The sequence below is a fragment of the Sorghum bicolor genome, chromosome 9, assembly GCF_000003195.3.
Source record: "Sorghum bicolor cultivar BTx623 chromosome 9, Sorghum_bicolor_NCBIv3, whole genome shotgun sequence".
Classification (NCBI taxonomy): Eukaryota; Viridiplantae; Streptophyta; class Magnoliopsida; order Poales; family Poaceae; genus Sorghum; species Sorghum bicolor.
The window spans coordinates 42308962-42334191 of record NC_012878.2 but is presented as its reverse complement, the minus strand read 5'-3'; the positions used below and the strand labels follow the sequence as shown (position 1 = coordinate 42334191).

Here is a 25230-nt window from a genome sequence, read left to right as displayed (position 1 = left end):
CTTCAATCTTCAATGATAAAAACACATGAGACAGAGTAGTATAGTCTTTGTTTTTCCTTTAGTCATAGTATAAAGAGGGGTACGGACTAGTAGCTTGACCTAGGTGAGTCTACTGAGTGGATGTGGTGCACACTTATCAAACCTATAGCTAGGTAGCTCACGTGAAGCCTAAGATTGATTGGAAATTGGACCATTTTGAAAGACGATTGAATTGGATGAAAAATGGAGGAGTTACATAGCCATAGAATTTTTCTGGTGCTAGCACTAGAGGTTAGGATCTATGTAAACAATTTGTTAGATTACCGTGCTAAAAGATTTCCTTCTCAGGTAATCACCAATTAACTCTCACTAGATTTTAGCCTCCTCGAGCACAAGAGACAGAGAGCTCCTAGACCCACCAGATTTCTCTGGTGGGGTCACCGAAGCATCACAGGTAGATTGCAGCTATTGATACTTCTTAACAATTATTGGAGGAATTCTGTAAGCGTACAAAACTATTGTACTGTAGCACTTTGCTCAATGAGTATCAAGTGTCGAATTTATATTTTCCTATAGGAAGATGGAAGGCTAGAACTTATATATGTTTGGGCTAGGAGTTGCTAAGGAAAGGCTTAGTTAATCCTATGTAGGTGAACGATAATGAAAGGTTGAGTGTCAACTACCTACTAAACTACTAATAATACAAGCTACACTAGAGATAGCTAGGTGGGAGAGTGAGCAATATATTTTTCTAGTAACCAAGGTAAACAAATAACTAGGAGGAACACGCTAGTACTTCAGGGCACAGACTGCCTACCAACTAGGAGAGTTAAATAGACAAGGTCTGCCATGAGCCCTACGATTTAATAACTAGACCTATCATGGTGGAATATAGATGATGGACAAGACTATCACCACTTGCCACCTACCATAATCTATCTAGAGGCCTAGTTGTATCCACATGTAATCTATAGACTAAGCACCACACTTAATCTATAAACTTACTACTTTGATCCGAGGCCTGATGAAATAAGATCAAAGCACCCTAACCAGATGATGGAACCGATACTAACAAATAGCTACTAATTACAAGATAACCTATGCTACTAAATAAGCACCTAAGCTCAGTAATGATGAACACTAATGACTTACTACTTAAAGTAAAGCAAAGCAATAATGCTAGAATAAAGTACTAGGATAAATACTGAATAAAGTAAATGCTAACTAAAAGAATTACAAAAGAGCTTTATAGACCCAAAAAACTATTTCGGGCATCGAGAGAAGCTTCGCTCTTGCTCTACTCCACTACTAGACTACTACTCTCTAGCTAACGCTAAGCTAGAAAGCTAAGAGAAGCTTGGAGAGCATGGAAATGAATGGGGCTTCCTTCCACCGAGCTTCGCACCCTCTATTTATAGTGTAGAGAGGCATATGAGGTATTGGTAGGCAGTGGCAAGGTCAGTGTAGTGACTTGGACGCCAGGTGGCCTAGGAAGGGCGCCACTCGGCCCTCCATTCCACCGCCTTTCAATCCAACGATGATGGTTGGCTCCCAATGGTGGTTACAAGCCTGGCACATGTCGAAATTCTGGCAGTAGGTGGGTTGGTAATTCGATGGAGGGCTCCCAAGTCTATGACAATGGGCCCATGAATCCACTATGAACAAATCTTGTCCATTGGTCGAAACTGACTTGAATCAAGGCATGGGAGAGCTTCTGGAGCAGCTCCCATGCATCGGTGATGTGGCTAATGCTATGGTGGCTTTAGGCAGTGCTCAAGTGGGGTCAATCAGCATGGCATGTGGGCCTCTAGCCCACCTACCACGTCCACTTGGTCCCTGGAGTCCACCTTTGTCACCTTTTTGGCCTATTTTTGGTATATTTCCTGCATACAAGTAATTTCTACAAGCACAAGTGAAATTTAAACAAAATTCTTCAACATGTGATGATGATTTACGTCATTTGATCATGCTTTTGGGTGGAATGTTGATGGTCAAAATGCGTGTTAGTGACCGTCAACCGTAGCTAGCCAAAAACCTTTTACAAAAAGGGTTTTGGGGCCACTGGACTTCTCCGGTGGTGACACCAGGGAGGCATTAGACAATGCATTGGAGGTCATCATTCAGTAACTAACCATTCGAGAGTCACCGGATTTCTCTAATGGTCATCCAAAAGTGTCACTAGAGTTTTTTGATGAGTACATTTTCAGTTGAGTGGCATGTAATGGCTAGTTTTGGGGGTGAGCTCTATATACCCTTTCATCTCATGCATTATGGTTCTCTTGGCATTCTAAAGCTATAGCTACACTCATTAGCATTTAAGGGAGAAGTTTAAACTAGATGAATGATTTAGTTTTCCTAATAGAAGATTAAAGACTCCATTAATGTTTAGGGAGTAGCAAGTGTGCATCCATTCTTTCATTAGGATTAGTTAGGTCAAGTGATAGTTTCTACTTGTTACTCTTGGTGATAGGCATTGCTTAGATGGCTTAGTGGTGTTGAGGAGCTTAGTGATTTCTTTGTGGCGATTGTGAGAGCCCCAAATTGGTGATTGTACAGGCCACTGATGATCCGTCGTTCTAGAGTTGGAGAAGGATCAACCAAAGAGTACTTGGTCCTTGCGTGGATCAAGGGGGAATGATACCCTTTGTGCCTACTAGGAATCTGCACTTTCATGACAAACAATTTTCATCATAATTTCAGATCTATGAAGAATTTATGACAAAAAATGACTCATCATAGAAAGCACGTCACACTTGAACTTCTGGGATGAATCCGAAAACATCGTCATAGAAGTGGTTTGATCAGTGATGAAAACAGGCTGTCATAGAACTACTTTGGCATGCATGGCATGGGGCTACCTCGCTGGTGGGTGCTTACATTGGAAATGATTTCCAAATGTACATGCTATAATCGGTTGCATTGGAGAGGGTTCGGGTGCTCCAACAAGGACTAGTGGAAATTGCTGACTTTTTGATACCTCAAGAAACATCGATGTGTTCCTTTATTTTCTTTACATGTCGCATTTACCTTCATGCAATTTACTTTCTTCGTATTGGCATGCTAGTGTAGGATTGGAACTAGGGTGCAAAAGTCTTGTGATATAGCATTGAACACCAATTGTTAGGTAGATTATTGAAGTGGGCTAGGTGATAGGTTTAATTTCTACAATGATTTTAGATTAGCCCCATTCACCCACTATCTTGGACATCTTGATCCTTTCAATAGCATTTTAATATAATATTCATTTTTTAATCAAACTAGCTATATCAGGTCTTTTCACCACCTTCAAAAGAAAGTATTTGATTTTTTTTATTTTATAAATATCTTCACTATTGCCACAAAGGAAAACTTCAAATGAGTAGAGAATGCTACATCTTTACATCTTGAGGTTTGAAGAGCAAACTCTTTTTGAAATCCATAAGGAAAAAGTAAGAGACTAGACCATTCATTTTCATTAGCTCTGAACACTTGAATGTTTTTTTGATTGATTGTTCTTATTTCTTTTACCCCTTAAAAAAACCTATGTGGAAGGCTTAGACCATTTACCACATATGTGGCATCATTTGAAAGAAAATTCTTTTAAGAAAAGTTATGGTGAAGCGTGGGTATCATAACTATTTTAATGATGTCACTAGATATTCTCAAGTAGAACACATGTGTGGGGCTTATATGAGTTGCTTGGACAAAATGGTCTTAACTACAATTGTCATATAAGATAAAAAAATGTATCATAAGATGGTTCACATATGTACTGTAAATGACTCATAAATATTGAACCTACTAAAAGGCATGCTTAAGGGGTGAGGATAAGGATTTGGACAAGGACGAAGCAATGACTCATAATTTCTGAGCTCAATAGAAACTACCACCTAACTATAGAAAGTGTATTAATATTGTTTGCTCTAATATGCTTCTACTTCAAGTAACTAACTTAGATGCATTCCATATTTTCAACACATTAAGCCCTTTGTTGATTAAAACAAGCAAGACCACCGAAATGTAGTAATAACATTATGATGATATGTAATGAACTTTTCATTCATGAGGAGAATGTTTCCATCAGTATAAAAGCAAACTAAAATCCATAACATTATATTTTTCAAGAAATGATAAACCAATATGTCCTTGAGTATCACTCGATAATTTATCATCTCATGTGGATCCCTTCTTTGCTTCAGATTTTGTTTTGGTCTCTTTTGCACCACTTCATTCCTCCCTTTTTACACACATGCTACCTCTCTTTTCTACAAAATAAATAAAACATGATTGCGGGTAATGTAGAGGCACACATATAGAAGTGTATGAGCATATACAATGCATAAGGCAACAAAGAGAGGTGTAATATACTCCCTCTATTCTGTAATATAGTGTATTTTAAAAATTTTAAGACAACTTAAAGGAACACTTAAATGATGCATGTACCTATAGATTATTTCAATTATAGAGTTTCTCCTCAAATCATGGCTTTTTTCAATAAACCTTGCCAAATTGAAACATAGTCATTATGTAAAATGCATTGTATTTTAATACAAATTATAGAAGTCACAATGCACTCTATTACAGGATGTAATGAGTTGCGCTTTGATCTAAAAACAAATCTTGGCACTAAAAAAACAATGGCTTAAACTTTGGAACACTAATGAATATCATATTCAGTGAGTTTCTATTTAAGGTAATTCTATTTTTTTTGAGTTTATCATTCATTGCAATATTGCCGAAGTGTTGATGTTTTTAACCAGAAATAATGATTATGGGGCTAGGTGCTTCATTTAGAGCTCGATGGTAATAGCACAAGAAACAGAGATATTTAGATAGATTGATCTAGCCACCATGGACACAAGAAAAGGCTTATAAACTAGGTACATTAGTAGAAAGCAAGGATCAAGACTTAAAATAGTTTGGCTAAGAACAACTTTAGAAATTAACTTAAGTTGAGACGTAGTGTATATTCGACATCAACATATTGCAAATCCATTTTCCCAATCAGTCGCTTTTTTCCCCTCTTCCAATCTGGTGGACCTTTCCTGTTTAATAATTAATTAACGTGCCTAGGCTACTGGACACGCTTCATGTTGCATTCCATTGCAATCACCACTTACTCCTAGTACCAGTATTATTAGAGCAAATATAATACTCCCTCTATCTCAAATTGTAAGTCATTCCAAGAATCTTGGAGAGTCAAATTTTTCTAAATTTGACCAAATTTATATGATAAAATAATTATTATTATGATACCAACTAAGTATCATTAGATTCTTCCTTAATTATATTTTCATAATATACTCACTTTAAGTTACAAATCTTAGCATTTTTCTCTATAAGTTTGGTCAAACATGAAAATGTTTTGACTCTCCAAGATTTTTGGAATGACTTACAATTTGGAATGGAGGGAGCAGCAAACTGTAAGCCAGTTAAAATGTTAAGGTAGAGGAGAGAAAAGAAAAACAGGTTGTAAGCACATAAACCAAAAATCTTTATGAGAAAGACACGTAGACCATATATTAATAATAAAGACCTTACTATTATATAAATAAAAAGGCTGGCACTAATAGAGAATAGGTCTTTCGTCAATGTGTCCAAATGTCTTTAGTCTCGATATTTTTAGGGCCCAAGACAAAAAAGGTCTTTAGTCCCGGTTGATAACACCAACCGGGACTAGAGGTCCCTCCCCAACGGCTCTGTTGTCACACGCTGTCGGGAGGGACCTTTAGTCCCGGTTGGCACTACTACAGAAATATTTAATCGTCGTGGCAGGCAAAACAGGTTAACCGTGGCGGGCAAAGCAACCGCCACGGATGAAAGGCCACGGTTAATTGTTGCCTTAACCGTGGCGGTTGTCCAACCGCCACGGTTAATATGTTAACTGAGGCGGCCGCTGTTAGAAAACCGCTTCGGTTAATTGCTTTAACGTAGGCGGCCGTTATAAAGCAACCACTTTCGTTAACATTTTAACCGAGACGGTTTTTTTAAAATGCCCATCTCCTTTAATTAATTAACAGAGGCGGTTTTTTAACTTGCCCGCCTCCTTTAAGTGTATCCAGAGTAAAAAAAAACCTCATTTCAGTTTATTTTCAAATTTGAATCCAAAATTTGTTAGGTTGAAACATATACAAAGAAAAATACATATGTATAAAGGATGACCACATTGAATCCGAAATTTGCTAGATTGAAACATATACACAGCAAAAGACATAAGGATAAGCACATATATTACATCCATATATGTTATCTTTATCATTCCATGGTTCATGCATGTCACAAACTATGTTCCTATTACATCAATGTACATAATGTTCATAAAAAGCACATCTAAAATAATGTTCACTCAAAAATATCCGGCAACCTATAGTCGTTCATATCTAAGCCGCTGGTTCTCCAGTTGCGTAGCTTCTCGAACCTCTTTTCTGTCGCTAGCTCGCTCCCGATATAAAAGAACTGCCCGTCAACATGACAACATTGATCCGTGACAAACTTACAAATGTCAGCTACTGTTTGTGTGATGTTCCTTCGATCAATTGTTTCTTTTTTCCACCAACTTTGGGATTTCTGCAGCTGCCTCCAGCTATTGTTGAATTTCCCGCATGCCCTGAGGTACTCACAAGCATAGTACCCACACAGAACTGAGCCTTCGGGTTGCTTAGCGCACTGCATGCATGCATGATGAAGATAACACATGAGAAATTATGACTGGTAGTAGTATCCCTACAAGAGAACCATCAATAGTAGTAGAACTAGAGGCAGGCGGAGTAAGTACCGGGAAGTCTCGCCTCACCACCAGTTTGTGGCCATACTTTTGCTTGTCTTTCTCAGACCTCCGATCATAGCAGTTGGGGGTCTTCCACGTACTTTCGGTAAGCACTGTATAAAAACTAGTGTCAACAATAAATTTCATACGTACTTTGAGTGCATGAGGTGTGTCGTCACTTACTATCGCAGGATACTTTCGAAATGCTTGTATCCTTCTTTGTTCGAGTGTCGCAAGGAGTCGAATACGACAGCCTTTCCATCCTGAGGATAGACCATGGTGTTACCAACCAGGACTAAAGCCCGACCGTTAGTCCCGGTCCGTAGCACCGACCGAGACTAAAGCTTTTGTCCCAGTCCGTGGCACCGACTGGATCTAAAGGCTGGGCTTTAGACCCGGTTTGTGTTACCAACCGGGATTAAACCCTCCCCTATAAATTCAAGCTCCCTCTCCCTCTTCTTCCTCCCTGCCCGAGCCCGAGCTCTTGTTCTTGCTTGTTCTTCCATTGTTCTTGCTTATTCTTGCTCTCATCTCCGGCGATCAATCCACTTCAACACTTCTACGCCGTCGTCGATTTGTTTGAAACGTTGCTAGCTTCATCCTCCTATGTTTTAGTAGCATCATATGTAATTTCATGTTGTATATGGCTATTTTATTTCATGTTGCTAGCTTAATCACTTTTCATGTTTGAATTTTTATGAAAGATGATAAATCTTGTACCTAAAAAATAGTATACACATATCATTACTAGTATGTATACACAAATCATGTTTAGTTCTATTATAGACATTTTAGGATATTTTTTACTTTAATTTGTTCATGTTCTCATTTTAAAATATTAAATAATATTGATTCTTAGTATTTTTAAAATAAATTAATTTTAACTTTAAAAATTCTTCAAATTAATTTTATTTAGAGATAAAATTACACCTTTTAATAGAAAAATGCAAATTCTATGATAATGTAGATGACGACACGCCATTGGATGTACAATGCCAATCGCCGCTCCAACGAAATCATTGCGGGCGTGCGAGAATTCTTAAGAGTGGCAGAGGAAAACAAGCAGGATAGTTTTATGTGTTGCCCATATGCAGCGTGTATGAGTTTGAAAGAATTTTGTAGCTCAAGAAGTATTCACTTGCACTTGTTCAAGTTGGGTTTTATGTCAAACTACATTTGTTGGACCAAGCACAGAGAGACCGGGGTTATGATGGAAGAAGGTGAAGAAGAACAAGCGGCCCCTTACGATGTTTTTGCTCAATATTGTGACTTCGCGATGGAGGAAGGTGAAGAAGAGGTGGATGCAAAAAACACTGTCTGAAAATGACGATGCTCTTGGTGATGTCATTTGCGACGCACAGATAAATTGCAAAAGTGAAAAGAAAAAGGCTAAGTTTGACCAAATGCTAGAAGATCATAAGAAGTTACTATACCCGTCCGTTGAAGATGGGGAGAAAAAGCTAGACACAATATTGGAGTTGTTACAGTGGAAGGCAGAGAATGATATATCTAACAAGGCATTTGGGAAATTACTGAATATCCAAAAAAAGATGCTTCCAAAGCCAACGAATTGCCCAACACTACATACGAAGCAAAAAAGATCGTCTACCCTCTAGGATTACAAATTGAGAAGATACATGCATGTCCTAATGACTGCATCGTGTACCGTGGCGAGCACGAGAATTTAGATGAATGCCCTGTTTGCAATGCATCATGGTACAAGATCTTGCGAGATGACCCTGACGATGTTGAGGATGAAGAACGTGTGAAGAAAAAAAAATCCTACCAAGGTTATGTGGTATGCTCCAATAATACCACGCCTAAAATGACTGTATAGATATGGCAGGAGTCTATGCAACCCTACAAATGTAAAACAACTTCGTACGTAAATGTACAAGATGCACGAGTACTACATGAGTTTCTGTCGACAACATGAAATTGAACAATATATTGGCATCCAAGTCAGAGACCGTCACTACTTCCGTGGAGATGACGTCATATGGGTACAGTTTAGTGAAGTACACCAGCTTCTCTATATGGATGCTCTCGACAAATCTCTCATGAGCTACTAAGTGATTCTTTCTTTTAATCAATAATTCCACTCTAGCATATGTACGTATTCGTAATTACTATGCTCATGATGTGCAGACACATGATGAGAGAATTTAGATTGAAACAAGACGATGAAATTGGTTTTATTGATCCCTATGTCGTGTACAAAGACACCAAGACTGACGATCTATTCAATCTGAGGCCTAAGGAAATAGAGAAGAACCTCTGCAAGTTCTTTTATAACCAAAGGCACAAGGACTTGATACTCTTTCCTTATAATATGGGGTAAAGTGTTGAGTAATCTGAGGCCTAAGGAAATGGAGAAGAACCTCCGAAGGTTCTTTTATAACCAAAGACACAAGGACTTAATACTCTTTATTTATAATATGGGGTCAAGTGTTGTGTTATATCATGTCTTAGTAAATCCAGCATTAATATATATATATATATATATATATATATATATATAAAAGTTGATATATATAAGTATAAACAAATGCAGGGATCACTCGATACTCATTGAGATTAAGATCAAAGACCGATGTATATGTGTCTGGGACTCAATGAGAAAAGAGCTGGCAATGTACCAAGACATGATAGACATGATCCAGAGGTACGTTATATCATTCTTTAAATTTCGATGTATGCTATTTTATTTTACAATGCTATACCTAATCAACGACTGACTTATTGGGCAGGGCTTGGGCTTGGTTCGTACAAAGATATTGTAACACCCAAAATTTGATTTCCAAGTAATAGGATTTAATTTGATTTAATTAAATATTTTTGTGAGCATTTAAATTAGTAAATAAATAATTTTGTTGAAAATAAAAATACAATATAGGGATAGAAACATGTTGGTGCATTTCATGCTGGAGCACATTTTATTCTATGCTTGTGGTTTTGGAGAGAATTTATTTTGCAATCAAAATTCTAGTTGGAAAATGCTTTGAAAAAGAAAATAAAAAGAAAAGGAGAAAGCCCTGGGAACCAGGCCAAGGCCCAATTTCCCATTCCCCCCTAGCCAGCTTCCCCCTCCCTCGCATCGCGCAAAGGCCCAGGGCGCGGCCCAGTTTGCTTCCGGCCCAGCGGCCAGCTCCCTGCGTGCCTCCCTTCCCCTCTTCTCTCTCTGGCTGGCAAGCAGCCCCCACCCCTCCTCTCTCTGCCGCACTGGCCCCACCTGTCAGCACGCACTGGCCTTCTTCTTCCCTGATTCGTAACCGAGGTGGACACCTCCACCGGCCGAACCGATCCCGAAAATCCTGGGATATCTTGCTATTCCGAGCCCTATAAAGGTCCCTAGGTCGTCCTCATTCCGTTCTTTCACCGCGCCGCAAAAACCCAGAAAAACCCTAACCCTAGACGCCGGACTTGGAGCTCGGGATCCCGCCGAAGTGCGCCGCCGCAAAGCCGCGCCCTGCTTCTCTCTCGGCCCAAGCAAAGACGTTAGGTGGGTTCGCGTGATGCTCCTCTTTCTTCCCGTATGCTCGGGTCGATTTTTCGTGCACGGAATCGCTCCCTTCGCAAGCACCGACGAGCTCAAGCCCTCCGGCCATGGCGCCGCCGCGCCGGGCTCAGGCAGCCGGCCGGTCCGCCGCTTGGCTTTCCCCTAGCGATCGTGGACCGTCCGATCGGAGATCGACGACTGAGATTAAAATGTACCCCTTCGCTGCGTCTTTCTCTTAAGAGTCCCTAGAAGTTTTCGCAAATTGCTCCGCGGTCCTTGGTATGTGACGACTTAGGGATTTGCAAAGTTCAGGGGGAGAAATCTCCTAGACATTGGCCTGTCTACACCATCATGTTATACTCTTTTCTCTCTATGAGTTTTTCCTCACAAGGTTTCTCATAAGGAGTTTTTAATGAGATAATATTAACACAAGAGTGTCATATTCCTTGTTTTCCCCACAGGGGTTTTTAAAGGGGTATCAAAGACACATATTGTCCTCTAAACTACAACATGAGTTTTTCTCCTGCAAAGGTTTTCTCATATTAGTTTACAATGAGGCAATCATTAAGTGCTATAACTTTCTCCTTCTTTTCCCAAGCGGTTTTAAGGAGTTTTACTATAGCACATATACACACGTATTTTTCCTCGTTTTTTATCCTACAGGAATTTTTGGAGGAGCAATACGATTCATTGATCTCAACAAGTGATTCGATGAAGGGGGAGTGTTACGGATATTTTATCTGGGGGTGATCTCATCTCCTCAGATCCTCTTACGGGAGATCTATCCTAACTACGACGTCCCCCACGACCGCCTACGGGATATCACCCACGACTACGCACGTACCCGTGGAGACCGGTTCCACCTCCGTGATATCACCCACGACTCATCGTGGGCTCGAGTTTACTTGGGGCGAGAGTTTCCTCTTCCCCCCGACTTGTATAAATACCCATGATCAATGAATAAAGAAACATCGAGTTCATTCTATTCCTCTCTGTTCTCGTACTTTGGCATTCCACTCGTAACAGTATTTACACACTCAGCTGATCCCATGGAGGCAGATGATTGGCTTCATGCTGTGGAGAGACAACTGAACATAGCACAGTGCAATGACTTGGAGAAGGTGTTGTATGATTCTGGACAACTTCAAGGAGCAGCTTAGACCTGGTGGGAGTCATATCAAGCTCCTCGTCCCAACAATGCTCCTCCTGTCACATGGCTAGAATTTTGTAGAGACTTGAGAGCTCGGTATATAAATGAAGGAATGATGGAGCTCAAGCAAGAAGAATTCAGATCTCTTAGGATGGGTTCTATGTCTGTGGCTGAGTATCATGACATGTTTGAGCAGTTGGCTCGCTATGCTCCAAATGAAGTCAGAGAAGATGTTGATAAGCAGCGTCTCTTTATGAAAGGTCTTTACTACGAGCTCAGGCTACAGTTGGCTGGAAATACTTACCCTACCTTCCAGGCACTGGTGAACCGTGCTATTGTGTTGGATAACATGTGCAAAGGTTAGGACAAGAAGAGGAGGATGCTAGCACAAGGTTCTGGAGGCAACAACCGCCAACGTTTCAATTCTCAGCAGGGCGATCAACAAAGGTTCCAGGGACCGGTTGGTCAGTGGGATCGCAATCAACAATCTCAGCGTAATCCTAATCAACAACAGAGTGGACAGCAGACACCCCGCTCGAGAAATTCAAATGCCACCTCTATGAGGAGAAGTGCTCCCAATACCTCTACTAGGTGTTTTCGCTGTGGGAAAGAAGGTCATATGTCATATGATTGCCCGGAGAGGTTCAACCAGCAGAACAACAATCAAAAGACAAATTCTCATGGAGCAAAGGTGAACCATGTGGCTGCAGAGACAGTACAAGAGGGACCAGAAATTATGATGGGTACGTTCAGTATCAACTCTATCCCTGCTACAATTTTATTTGATTCTGGTGCTTCGCATACATTTATCTCACAAGCATTTGTTAGAGTTCATAGCATTCCACTAGTTGCCATGAAAACCCCCATGCTGCTAAACTCACCAGGAGGGACTATATCAGTTTCTTATTGTTGCCCCACAACAAGTCTCTCTTTAAGGGGGGTAGATTTCCCTGTCAGTCCTATGGTTATGAGAACCTCAGGCATAGTTGTGATCTTGGGTTTGGATTGGATGAAGAAATATACTACGAAGATTAAGTGTAAAGAGAAAGTAGTAGTTGTGACAACACCAAAGGGAGAGAGAATCAGTGTGGATGCAGCAGTATAGGCTCCACCCACAGCTACGATGAACCAGCTGGATGATGATGTTGATCTTCAGGACCGTGTAGTGAATAAATTTCTAAGTGACTTTTCAGAAAAACTACCAGGTATGCTACCTAACCAGAGATGTTGAGATTGTTAGTACAATGGAATTGGTATTTAGAGACAGAAGCAACTTGGGAAAGAGAGGATGATTGGAGAGAATCATATCCACACTGGTTTGTTTATGCATTGCTCAATCTCGAGGACGAGATTCTTTTAAGGAGGGTAGAGTTTGTAACACCCAAAATTTGATTTCCAAGTAATAGGATTTAATTTGATTTAATTAAATATTTTTGTGAGCATTTAAATTAGTAAATAAATATTTTTTGTTCAAAATAAAAAACAATATAGGGATAGAAACATGTTGGTGCATTTCATGCTGGAGCACATTTTATTCTATGCTTGTGGTTTTGGAGAGAATTTATTTTGCAATCAAAATTCTAGTTGGAAAATGCTTTGGAAAAGAAAATAAAAAGAAAAGGAGAAAGCCCTGGGAACCAGGCCAAGGCCCAGTTTCCCATTCCCCACCTTAGCCAGCTTCCCCCTCCCCCGCATCGCGCAAAGGCCCAGGGCGCGGCACAGTTTGCTTCCGGCCCAGCGGCCAGCTCCCTGCGTGCCTCCCTTCCCCTCTTCTCTCTCTGGCTGGCAAGCAGGCCCCACCCCTCCTCTCTCTGCCGCACTGGCCCCACCTGTCAGCACGCACTGGTCTTCTTCTTCCCTGATTCGTAACCAAGGCGGACACCTCCACCGGCCGAACCGATCCCGAAAATCCTGGGATATCTTGCTATTCCGAGCCCTATAAAGGTCCCTAGGTCATCCTCATTCCGTTCTTTCACCGCGCCGCAAAAACCCAGAAAAACCCTAACCCTAGACGCCTGACTTGGAGCTCGGGATCCCGCCGAAGTGCGCCGCCGCAAAGCCGCGCCCTGCTTCTCTCTCGGCCCGAGCAAAGACGTTAGGTGGGTTCGCGTGATGCTCCTCTTTCTTCCCGTATGCTCGGCACGATTTTTTGTGCACGGAATCGCTCCCTTCGCGAGCACCGGCGAGCTCAGGCCCTCCGGCTATGGCGCCGCCGCGCCGAGCTCAGGCAGTCGGCCGGTCCGCCGCTTGGCTTTCCCCTGACGATCGTGGACCATCCGATCGGAGATCGACGGCTGAGATTAAAACGTACCCCTTCGCTGCGTCTTTCTCTTAAGAGTCCCTAGAAGTTTTCGCAAATTGCTCCGCGGTCCTTGGCGCCTGAGACAGATTTCGTTTTCCAACTTTGAAAACGTATTTCTGGCGGGTTTGAGTAAAATACGTTTTCAAATATTTACAGAACTGCCATTGAATTTGTTTTGCTCATAAAATATTCATTTCAACTCCGTTTTTGTCCGTTCAAATTTCGTTAGATTCGTATTTACGAGCTCTACATGTTAGAAGTATTATTTTTATGTTTTGAAACTTTTTAATTTCACAGTAGCATTTAATTATTTATTTATCTATAGGAAATCTTGGAAAATTCATATCTTCTACGTTTTAATTCTGATTTTCGTGAACTTTACGTTTGTGTGATCGTAGCGCTGCGTAGAATATTTTCATAAACTTTTATCTTTGATTTCTCACTGTTATCTTTATGTATGATTGTCTACATTGGATTGCGTGTTGTTGATTGATGTTTGGGAATAGACGGTGAGCCGTACGTTGGTGATCAAGACCAAGCCTTTGAGGACCAGCAGGCTCAGAAGAGCTTTGAGCAAGGCAAGTATAACTTGGGATCATCCTTGTTACCTATTCACTTATAACTACACATATATATCATATGCATGCTTTCACCTTGTCGACCTTAGCAAAATCATAGATGTTTGTTACCTGGATTCCTTGCTACCTACTTGATATGCATTTGGTGTAGTTGTGCTAGTGCTTGATATAATCCATGATCTTGTAAGATGATTAATAGTTGTGCAATGAACATAAAAGAATGACAAATAACTGTATGAGATATTGTCTGTACGTGATCACCCGGGATGATAGTGCAACCATGAGGGCTATAATGGCTCTGGCTTTAGCTCAGTATGAAGACCTTTTATAGCTTGTTAGAGGTTACCCGAAAGGGCGGAGGGGCTGAACCGACACAGGTATAGTGCGAGCCCCTGTCCCTATGTGTATAGGCTGCGTGTCATTGTGCCATTCGGAAGGGGGGTATCTATATCTGCTCGCGAAGGAAACCTTACGGCTCTAACATGTTAGACGAACTTTTGAAAGGCTTCATAGTGATCCCTGCCGACCTCCCTAGGAAGGGGGTTAAGAGATTAGCTACCTCGGGGGAAAGGGTAAATCATGACTCATGGGTAAAGATGTACAACCTCTACAGAGTGTAAAACTGGTATGCTAGCCGAGCTGACGGTCAGGAGCGGCCTTAGGGACATCTACGTTAAGATGATGAGCTTATTATGTTATTATGTTCATTTGATTATCGTTTATGCTAAGAGTTAATTATGCTTACAAATGATCATTGATTATTGGATTATTCATACCTTGACATTTGCTATTAATTATGAACATGCTATCCACTATTAAAAGCTAAATGCAGTCAAACCAGTGTCAGCTATTTGAGCCTCATGAACCCCTGGTTATACTTGTTGAGTACGATATGTGCTCACTCTTGCAATTTCCCAGCACCCCAGGTTATGCTAATGATGATGATTGGAATGAGGACTACCGTTATGAGTATTAGGCTTGAAGTCAACCAGTCAACAGTGTCCCTGTGTGGAGCTTCCGTTGAGAGCGTTGTTTACTGCTTGCTATCATTTATGTATAAGGCTATGTGATTTATTATGTTCCGCTATGTAATAAACACTACAATGGTACAATTGAGATTTGTCTACTTATGTGCGCGACTGTTTCTGGGGCACATATGAGTCTTTTATGCATCCTATTTTGTTCTTAAAATATGGGTGTTACAAATTGGTATCAAAGCTTTGTTGACTATCGGACGCAAGCCTAGTTAGAAATTTGTCGCCTTAAGGTTTTGGAACTGCTATAAAATCCTTGTTCTATAAACTTTGATATTTTATTCTATACTATATCCTATTCACTGCTATTCATCTTCACCTTGTTGCTTATTTTAAAGACTTGTTCTCATCCCCACTCCTTGCCTGATATACTCTTAGAACTTTTCCTATCATCTTCTGTCGTCCTTTGAAATAGGAGTTTTAGGATCTTTGCCCTTAATAAGAAGAGAACGATAGTACCGCAAGTTGAGTTAATGCTTGAAGTGTGAACCTTTGATGCTTGGTTTGGTTTGTTATTATGCTCATGCTTGATTTGGATCTTTGTAATGAGTGTAATGATCTTGTGGATTTTCTCTACAATATCATTTAGTTTATAGGCCTAAGGCATAAGGAGTAGTGAAATAAGTAGTTGGGTTTGGATATATCCTGTTTCTGTCCTTTGCTGTTTTCTGGAGCAGTCTGCAATGATTCTGGTATGATTCAAAATCTGTTCGTGCACAGTTCATCAAATTTCTCTGGGAACAATTAGACTTTCATATCTTTCCAATGCCTCAAGAATGACATTATTATCTGTTATGAGCTGTGAGTTATGGCTGTTCAAAGTTGAGGTTTCTGTGCAGTCTGGAATTCTGGAACAGTTTTGGTTATGCCCAGTTTTGACTAATTCAAATAGAGAATATTTAATATGGTCCAAATGAAAGTTGTAGATAATTCCTTTATCTTTCCAACAGTGTATAGCATGTATCCATTTGAAATCTGGAATTCAAGATATGACTGATTCTCTGATCTGCTGATGTTGGTTATCGCCCAGAAAAATTCAGATTCAACTATCTCTTGTATTTATCATGTTGGATGTTACTGAGATATGTTTATATACCTCGGAATGCAGATGGCAGCAAGAGGAAGAGGCAGAGGCCGTGGCATGGGTGCCAATGATCCAATTACTGTAGAAGAGCTCATGCAAACTCAGAATGAGATGATGCACGTCTTCATGCAGCACCTACAGCAGCAACCTCCACCACCACCGCCACCTGTTCATGTGAGAGATAAGCGTGGCGAGTTTATGAAGAGAAGACCTCTAGTATTTGTTACGGATATTTTATCCGAGGTGATCTCATCTCCTTGGATCCTCTTACGGGAGATCTATCCTAACTACGACGTCCCCCACGACCGCCTACGGGATATCACCCACGACTACGCACGTACCCGTGGAGACCGGTTCCACCTCCGTGATATCACCCACAACTCATCGTGGGCTCGAGTTTACTTGGGGCGAGAGTTTCCTCTTCCCCCGACTTGTATAAATACCCGTGATCAATGAATAAAGAAACACCGAGTTCATTCTATTCCTCTCTGTTCTCGTACTTTGGCATTCCACTCGTAACACGTTATCAGCACGACGCTCTCCCCTACCCCAGAGGGGAATAGCTCGGTTGGATAGAACATCGTCGAGGGATCGACCTTCGCCCAGGGCATCACCCCAAGGTAGAATCATGCCTTTCCCTCGCTGTAATCCTGCCTCAATGGCTTCTCTCATCCTACAAGTCGTTTGGATGGCGATGAACCGTGCCCGGACATTGGGCACACACTTCGGCAACAACCGCCTTCAGGCGGAACTACTGGAGGACATCCGGGAACTCCTTGGAGAGGCTCGCGGCTATCGCTTTCGGGGCGAACGCCATGATCTCGACAGGAACCCCGGGCGTTTTCCTGTACGATGTTGTTTCGGGGGACACCGACGTGCAAACGTCGCCCCTCCGTCACGGCGTTCGGTGGTGTCGTCCACGGCTTCGCCCGCGGCGCCATCCGCGGCTCCGCCCGCGGCGCCACCGTCCAGGGCATCGACTCCACCACCGCCTCCAGCGCTGGTCCTTGCCTTGCCGGCTCCACCCCGGCCTCGGTGCCCGCTCCACGGCGATGGCCCGTGCGGCCGTGCCCACCACCGCCACCATCCATGGTGGCCGGCCAATGGCTGTCACTGGGCATAGAGCCGCAGTCGCCGATTCGGTACCCGACGCCGACGCTGTCTTCTGAGCGGGCTGCGCACAGCCCGCCTCCGCGCCGTCCGTCTCCACCAACCATCGCGGCGCGGATGTCGGCGCCGACTCGTCTGCCGGTGTACATCGTCGACCCGGCGCTCGCTGCTCCACCACCACCGCCACCAACTCCGCCCCCGCGACTCCGCCGCACATGGATCAACGTCCCCCACGGGCCTTCGGCTCGGGGACGCGCTCCTCCGGCTTGAGACCGTCACTGGGGAGAGGGGGAGGAGGAGGAGGCGCCACTCGCGGGCTCGCGCGACCATGCCGCAACCTGGCGGCGAGCGGGCGGCCCTGCGCGACTCGCTCCCGGCGGGTGCTCGCCTTTGGCGCAGCAGCCGAGGCCCCGCGCTCGGCCTGGAGCAGCACCCGCTCGGCCTCCGGCGTGCGCGGCCCTGCCCGATGCGACGGCGCCTCGGCCTCGACACGGTGGCCCGCCAGGCCATGGTTCAGCGCGGCCACGGCGCCTCGGCGCTCGGCTTCGTCACGGCGCGCGGCGCGGGCCCTCCTGGCGCTCAGCTTCGTCGCGGCACGCCGCGCCCGCGCCCGCTCCTGACGCCGCGCTGGCCCGTCTCCTCCCGGCGTGCGCGCCTGGCCGCAGCGGCGCGCGGCGGGGCATCACGGCGTGGCACTGGCCGCGGGGCACGAGTGGCGGCCTGCCACGGCGCGCGGCACGAGACGGCCCCCGACGGCGGCGTCCTCCGCGGGCGCGCGCGCCCCAGTCCGCGGCCTCACGCGGCGTCCTGACCGCACACCACTGCTCTCAGTCGCCCCCCACTGCGCAGCGAAGTAGGGCCCACGGGCCCACTTGGCCCCACGCGCAGGGCGCCCCCTGGCGGCGGCAGCTGTTGGGAAGCTGGGCGTTAGGGTTTGGAAACCCTAACCCCTGGCTTATATATGGCCCACTACCCCCTCCCCAATTGGGCCAAATTGGTGGCCCAGGCCCAGGTTGGGGCCTGCGAGCTTTCAGCCTGTACCAGTTATCATTGGCTTTTCATTTTTATGCATTAGCTAATTTTATTTATTTACATAGCATTTTTCATTCCCTAAAATTACGTCAGCTTCTTAGTCTACTTTTTTTTGTAAATTTAGACACTGATGTATATATTGCATTGTAAATATTTTTACATTCCGCAATCATATTATGAATGAAAATTTTACATGTCGAACGCGTTTTGTCTTTACAATTCCCTATCACATGTATATATGTAAATATTTTTATGGTCAATTTTTCTCCCTATTTGGAATATTATTTTTCGCTAGATGTCACCTTACTTTATTATTATTTTGGCGACCACAAGGTAGTACTCATACTACTGCGGGATTTATTCCTCAAAGTGCTATCCCAAAGTTAATAATAAACATACAAGGACTACATCCCAAAGTGAAAAATATAAAATGGTCTACACCTCCATGGTGACTACCTATGTTCCACAAAATGAGAAATCAAAATACCATAAAACATATGCAAGTTTACCTTGCTACACATAAACAAGTCTACCTTGTTATTTACATACGCAATTTTACATTGCTTTACATACGCAATTTTACGTTGTCTTACATACGCAATTTTACATTGCTTTACATATGCAATTTTACATTGTTTTTATATACGCAATTTACATTGTTATATAAATATGCAATTACATTCTTGTTAATTTTACAACCCCGAAATTAATTAAATTTATGCAAATAAACATGTAGGCAATGGCCACCAAAGAGTCCGATGCCCAAGTTTCTTCTAAGAAGGAATTTGCGAGCTAGCTCTTGATGGACACAACTTCCCTACATGGGCGATGGATCTCAAAGTGAGTCTATCGTTACGCGGAATGTATAGGGCAATTGACACTCCCAAACAGGGAGATGCTCCATTGTCTGAACCATCCAAGTACCATGCCTTATACATAATAAGGAACCACATCCATTCAGATCTCAAAGCTGAATATCTGATGGAAGAGGACCCACGGGCTCTCTGGCTTGCTTTGCAACAGCGGTATGAGCAACAAAAGGCAGTTATTCTCCCGGAGGCCACTCATGAGTGGAACCACCTCCGCATTCAAGATTTCAAATCTGTGAATGAATATAACCATGCCATGCACAAACTCAGTTCCAAACTGAGGTTTTGTGAAAAGGAGCCATCTGATGCAGAGAAAATTGAAAAGACCTTGTCTACCATGCTTCCCGCTCAAATGATCCTCCAACAGCAATACCGTGAGAGGGGATTCACAGTCTATTCTGATCTCATCAAAACATTACTTCAGGCTGAGAGGCACAATGAGCTCCTCATATGGAACTCCAATCAAGGCCCTGTCGGTGCCAAGCCCTTGCCCGAAGTACATGCAAATGCTCAGAAACAGACACCAAAGGATGCCAACAAAAATGGCAATCCTAGATCCTCCAAAGGCAAAAACAAGCACAAGGGACCCCGTAAGCCTCGCGGTGCTAAGGGCAAAGGCAACAACTCTAAGTCAAAAGACAAGTCCTCAACTTGTACAAAGTGTGGTTGCTACAACCACCCGACTAAGAAATGCCGCACCCCTAAGCACCTTGTGGAACTGTACTTGCATTCCGTGGGACGAGAACGCTCCAACCAAGGACGCTCCAACCAAGGTGGACAACCGTCTGAAACACACTTCAACGATCTGGCAGCCCCAGGATGTTCCAACCCCGCCCCAGCGGGACCGAGCAACAGAATGGCGCCTCTTCCACCTGATGGCATGGCAAATGACTCCACCAACAACATGATCATCGAATACAATTCTGATAATCTGTTCGGCGACTACAACTAGATTGATAGTCATTTGAGATTTTAGTTTCATCATTCGCCTTCGGGATTGTAATAATTGACAATTCATTTTTGATGCACTCTGTTTGATGTTCATTGACTTATGCACAATTCAACATCAATAAATGTTTATATTTCATTTATATTCATGTTGAGAATTTCATTCTCTTTTATATTCTCTATTTTCATAGATTGTACGGGAGTCAATCCGATGGAAGAGGAAATGTGCCTAGTGGACAGTGGCACCACTAACTCTATACTCAGGGAAATAAAATATTTCCAAACTCTCACAAAGAGCAAAGGAAATGTTTTTACAATCGTTGGACGCGATGCCGTAATAGCAGGCTCTGGTAGAGCCATTATTACGCTCCCTATGGGTACAACAATTACAATCGAGGATGCACTTCTGTATCCTGATTCAACTCGTACCTTATTGAGTTATAGAGATATCCACAAAAATGGGTATCATATCGAAACCCATCACCAAAATAATGAGGAGTTCCTCTTCATTACAAAGGATAACAGATATGGCAGAGATACTCTCGAAAGAATTCCCTCAACTTCGTTTGGATTATACTATTCATACATAAAACCCGTACAACTTGTTGCGTACAAAGTAATTCTTCAGAATGTCAATGCATTCCAAACTTGGCATGATCACCTTGGTCACCCTAGCATAGGGATGATGAGAAAAATTACTAGCAATTCTGTTGGTCACTCGCTAACCAATGCAAAATTTCCCCAATCCTCAGATTATACTTGCACCGCATGTGCAACAGGGAAATTAATTTTGAGACCCTCTTCCCTCAAAATCAAAGTTGAACCACTCAACTTCCTTGAACGTATTCAAGGGGACATATGTGGCCCGATAAAACCTTTATCGGGACCATTCAGGTACTTCATGGTTCTAATAGACGCATCCACACAATGGTCTCATGTGTCTCTACTATCGACACGAAACCATGCTTTTGCCAAAATAATTGCGCAAGTTATCAAACTCAAAGCGCAACATCCTGAACATCAAATAAAATCCATTAGGATGGATAACGCTGCTGAATTTTCCTCTCGAGCCTTTAATGACTATTGTATGGCCTTAGGAATACAAGTACAACATTCTGTCCCATATGTCCATACACAAAATGGGTTAGCCGAGTCTCTCATCAAGAGAATCAAGCTCATCGCTAGACCGCTACTGCAGAATTGCAATCTACCAACCTCATGTTGGGGTCATGCAGTCTTACACGCTGCTGAACTGATTCAATTGCGACCAACTGCATACCATGCAACGTCCCCGTTGCAACTAGTACATGGAAATCCCCCAAGCATTTCCCATCTGCGAAAGTTCGGTTGCGCTACATACGTACCGATCTCACCACCGAAGCGTACAACAATGGCCCCCATAGAAAATTGGGGATCTATGTGGGATACAGATCTCCGTCGATCATAATGTATCTAGAGCCCACCACAGGGGACCTCTTTACGGCCCGGTACGCTGATTGTATCTTCAATGAAGATCATTTTCCGGCATTAGGGGGAGACTTACCACATCACAAACAATGCCAGGAAATCAATTGGGATGCCCCAGACATACCCAACTCAGATCCACGTACTTCAGAATCTGAACTCCAAGTTCAAAAAATCATAAATTTGCAACACATTACAAACAACGTGCCAGACGCATTTACTGATTATAAGGGTGTTACAAAATCCTATAATCCGGCGAGAAATGTACCGGAAAGAGTAGAGGTACCAAACAAAACTACTCAACTCCCTAGTAAGAGGGGGAGAAGTACGGCTATCTCCACGGATACAGCTTCTAGCAAGCAAAGGAAACGGAAGACAAAATCTTCTGATCTGGTAAATGCAGCTCAACCTCATGTTGAGAAACACCCAGTGGAGGTTCAACCTTCACATCCCACATCAACAGTGCACTCAATTACTGATGCTGGGACATCGGAATACCCTGATGCGACCATCTTGGGAAATGATGATGCATCGGAAAGGGTCCATGAAATTTCCATCAACTATGCAGAAACTGGAGAGTCATTTGATAGAAAGACTACAATTGTCGACTCATATTTCTCTGCAATGATTGCCGAAATCCTTGAAATGATCCAGATCCTAAGACCATGGCAGAGTGCAAAACGCGCTCGGACTGGAACCAATGGAAGGATGCAATCCAAGCAGAAATATCCTCGCTCACAAAAAGACAGGTATTCTCACAAGTAATACCTACACCTCCACAAGTATTCCCTATGGGATTCAAGTGGGTTTTCGTCCGAAAGCGGAACGAGAACAATGAGGTGGTGAGATACAAAGCGAGGCTTGTAGCAGAAGGGTTCACGCAGAGACCCGGCATTGACTTCAATGAAACATACTCTCCAGTCATGGGTGGAATAACATTCCGATACTTAATCTCTCTGGCTGTACAAAATCGTCTATCTATGCAGTTGATGGACGTAGTGACTGCATACCTCTATGGGTCACTCGATTCGGACATATACATGAAGGTTCCTGACGGAATCCCAATACCGAATCAAAACGCAAATCGCAACATGTATTGTGTAAAGCTACAGAAATCACTCTATGGCTTAAAGCAGTCGGGAAGAATGTGGTATAACCGACTCAGCGAGTACCTTCTGCAGAAGGGCTACTCCAACAGTGATGATTGCCCATGTGTCTTCATCAAGAAATCCCAAACGGGATTCTGCATCATATCGGTGTATGTTGATGATTTAAATATCATCGGCCACAAACAAGATATTGATGAGGCATGCAAACATCTTAAGACGGAGCTCGAGTTGAAGGATTTGGGTAAAACCAAATTCTGCTTAGGCCTACAGCTTGAGCATCTTTCAACTGGAATCTTTGTGCATCAATATGCATATGTCCAAAAAGTATTGGAGAGATTCAATATGGACAAAGCATATCCTTCCAAAACCCCTATGATTGTTCGGTCTTTGGGACTAAACACTGATCCATTCAGACCACAAGATGAGGGGGAGGAAATCCTAGGACCTCATGTCTCATACCTTAGTGTCGTTGGAGCACTGATGTACCTTGCCAATAGCACCAGGCCTGACATCGCTTTCGCAGTGAATTTGCTAGCGAGGCACAGTGCCGCTCCTACCAAGAGACATTGGACAGGAGTAAAACAGATCCTCAGATATGTTAATGGCACAAGGGATCTCGGATTATTCTTCCAAAGAGGAACAAATTCTGAGATGATAGGATACACCGATGCTGGATATCAATCAGACCCCCATAATGGCAGATCACAAACCGGTTTCGTATTCTTACAAAACGGAACCGCCATATCATGGACATCATCCAAGCAAACCTTGGCAACAACATCCATGAATCATTCTGAAATAGTCGCATTATATGAGGCCTCATGTGAATGCGTTTGGCTTTGAAGAATGATCAACCACATACAACAGTTGTGTGGTCTTAAAGCTATCACAGCTCCAACCATTATCGATGAGGATAATGCTACTTGTGTTACACAGATGGAGACAGGCTATATCAAGAGCAATATCAACAAACACATCTCTCCAAAGTTGTTCTATCCTCATGAATTACAACAAAAATGAGAGATTGATATCTTGAAAACCAAATCATGCGACAATCTCGCTGATCTATTCACTAAGTCCCTACCAGCTTCCTCATTTGAAAAATGTGTCAAAGGAATTGGTATGTGACGACTTAGGGATTTGCAAAGTTCAGGGGGAGAAATCTCCTAGACATTGGCCTGTCTACACCATCATGTTATACTCTTTTCTCTCTATGAGTTTTTCCTCACAAGGTTTCTCATAAGGAGTTTTTAATGAGATAATATTAACACAAGAGTGTCATATTCCTTGTTTTCCCCACAGGGGTTTTTAAAAGGGTATCAAAGACACATATTGTCCTCTAAACTACAACATGAGTTTTTCTCCTGCAAAGGTTTTCTCATATTAGTTTACAATGAGGCAATCATTAAGTGCTATAACTTTCTCCTTCTTTTCCCAAGCGGTTTTAAGGAGTTTTACTATAGCACATATACACACGTATTTTTCCTCGTTTTTTATCCTACAGGAATTTTTGGAGGAGCAATACGATTCATTGATCTCAACAAGTGATTCGATGAAGGGGGAGTGTTACGGATATTTTATCTGGGGGTGATCTCATCTCCTCAGATCCTCTTACGGGAGATCTATCCTAACTACGACGTCCCCCACGACCGCCTACGGGATATCACCCACGACTACGCACGTACCCGTGGAGACCGGTTCCACCTCCGTGATATCACCCACGACTCATCGTGGGCTCGAGTTTACTTGGGGCGAGAGTTTCCTCTTCCCCCCGACTTGTATAAATACCCATGATCAATGAATAAAGAAACATCGAGTTCATTCTATTCCTCTCTGTTCTCGTACTTTGGCATTCCACTCGTAACAGTATTTACACACTCAGCTGATCCCATGGAGGCAGATGATTGGCTTCATGCTGTGGAGAGACAACTGAACATAGCACAGTGCAATGACTTGGAGAAGGTGTTGTATGATTCTGGACAACTTCAAGGAGCAGCTTAGACCTGGTGGGAGTCATATCAAGCTCCTCGTCCCAACAATGCTCCTCCTGTCACATGGCTAGAATTTTGTAGAGACTTGAGAGCTCGGTATATAAATGAAGGAATGATGGAGCTCAAGCAAGAAGAATTCAGATCTCTTAGGATGGGTTCTATGTCTGTGGCTGAGTATCATGACATGTTTGAGCAATTGGCTCGCTATGCTCCAAATGAAGTCAGAGAAGATGTTGATAAGCAGCGTCTCTTTATGAAAGGTCTTTACTACGAGCTCAGGCTACAGTTGGCTGGAAATACTTACCCTACCTTCCAGGCACTGGTGAACCGTGCTAT

General features: G+C 43.0%; 2 protein-coding genes across 2 annotated transcripts; both read left to right on the top strand.

The window, feature by feature from the left end:
• Positions 17224 to 17751, top strand: LOC110430449 (atherin-like). The gene has a single exon (XM_021448130.1). The coding sequence runs from the start codon at positions 17224 to 17226 to the stop codon at positions 17749 to 17751; it is 528 nt and encodes a 175-aa protein (XP_021303805.1).
• Positions 19375 to 20334, top strand: LOC110430448. Its single transcript, XM_021448129.1, has one exon. The coding sequence runs from the start codon at positions 19375 to 19377 to the stop codon at positions 20332 to 20334; it is 960 nt and encodes a 319-aa protein (XP_021303804.1).

Bases quoted from the DNA above. Each gene is read 5' to 3' on its own strand.
- LOC110430449 (XM_021448130.1), top strand. From the start codon at position 17,224: ATGTTGTTTCGGGGGACACCGACGTGCAAACGTCGCCCCTCCGTCACG.
- LOC110430448 (XM_021448129.1), top strand. From the start codon at position 19,375: ATGTATAGGGCAATTGACACTCCCAAACAGGGAGATGCTCCATTGTCT.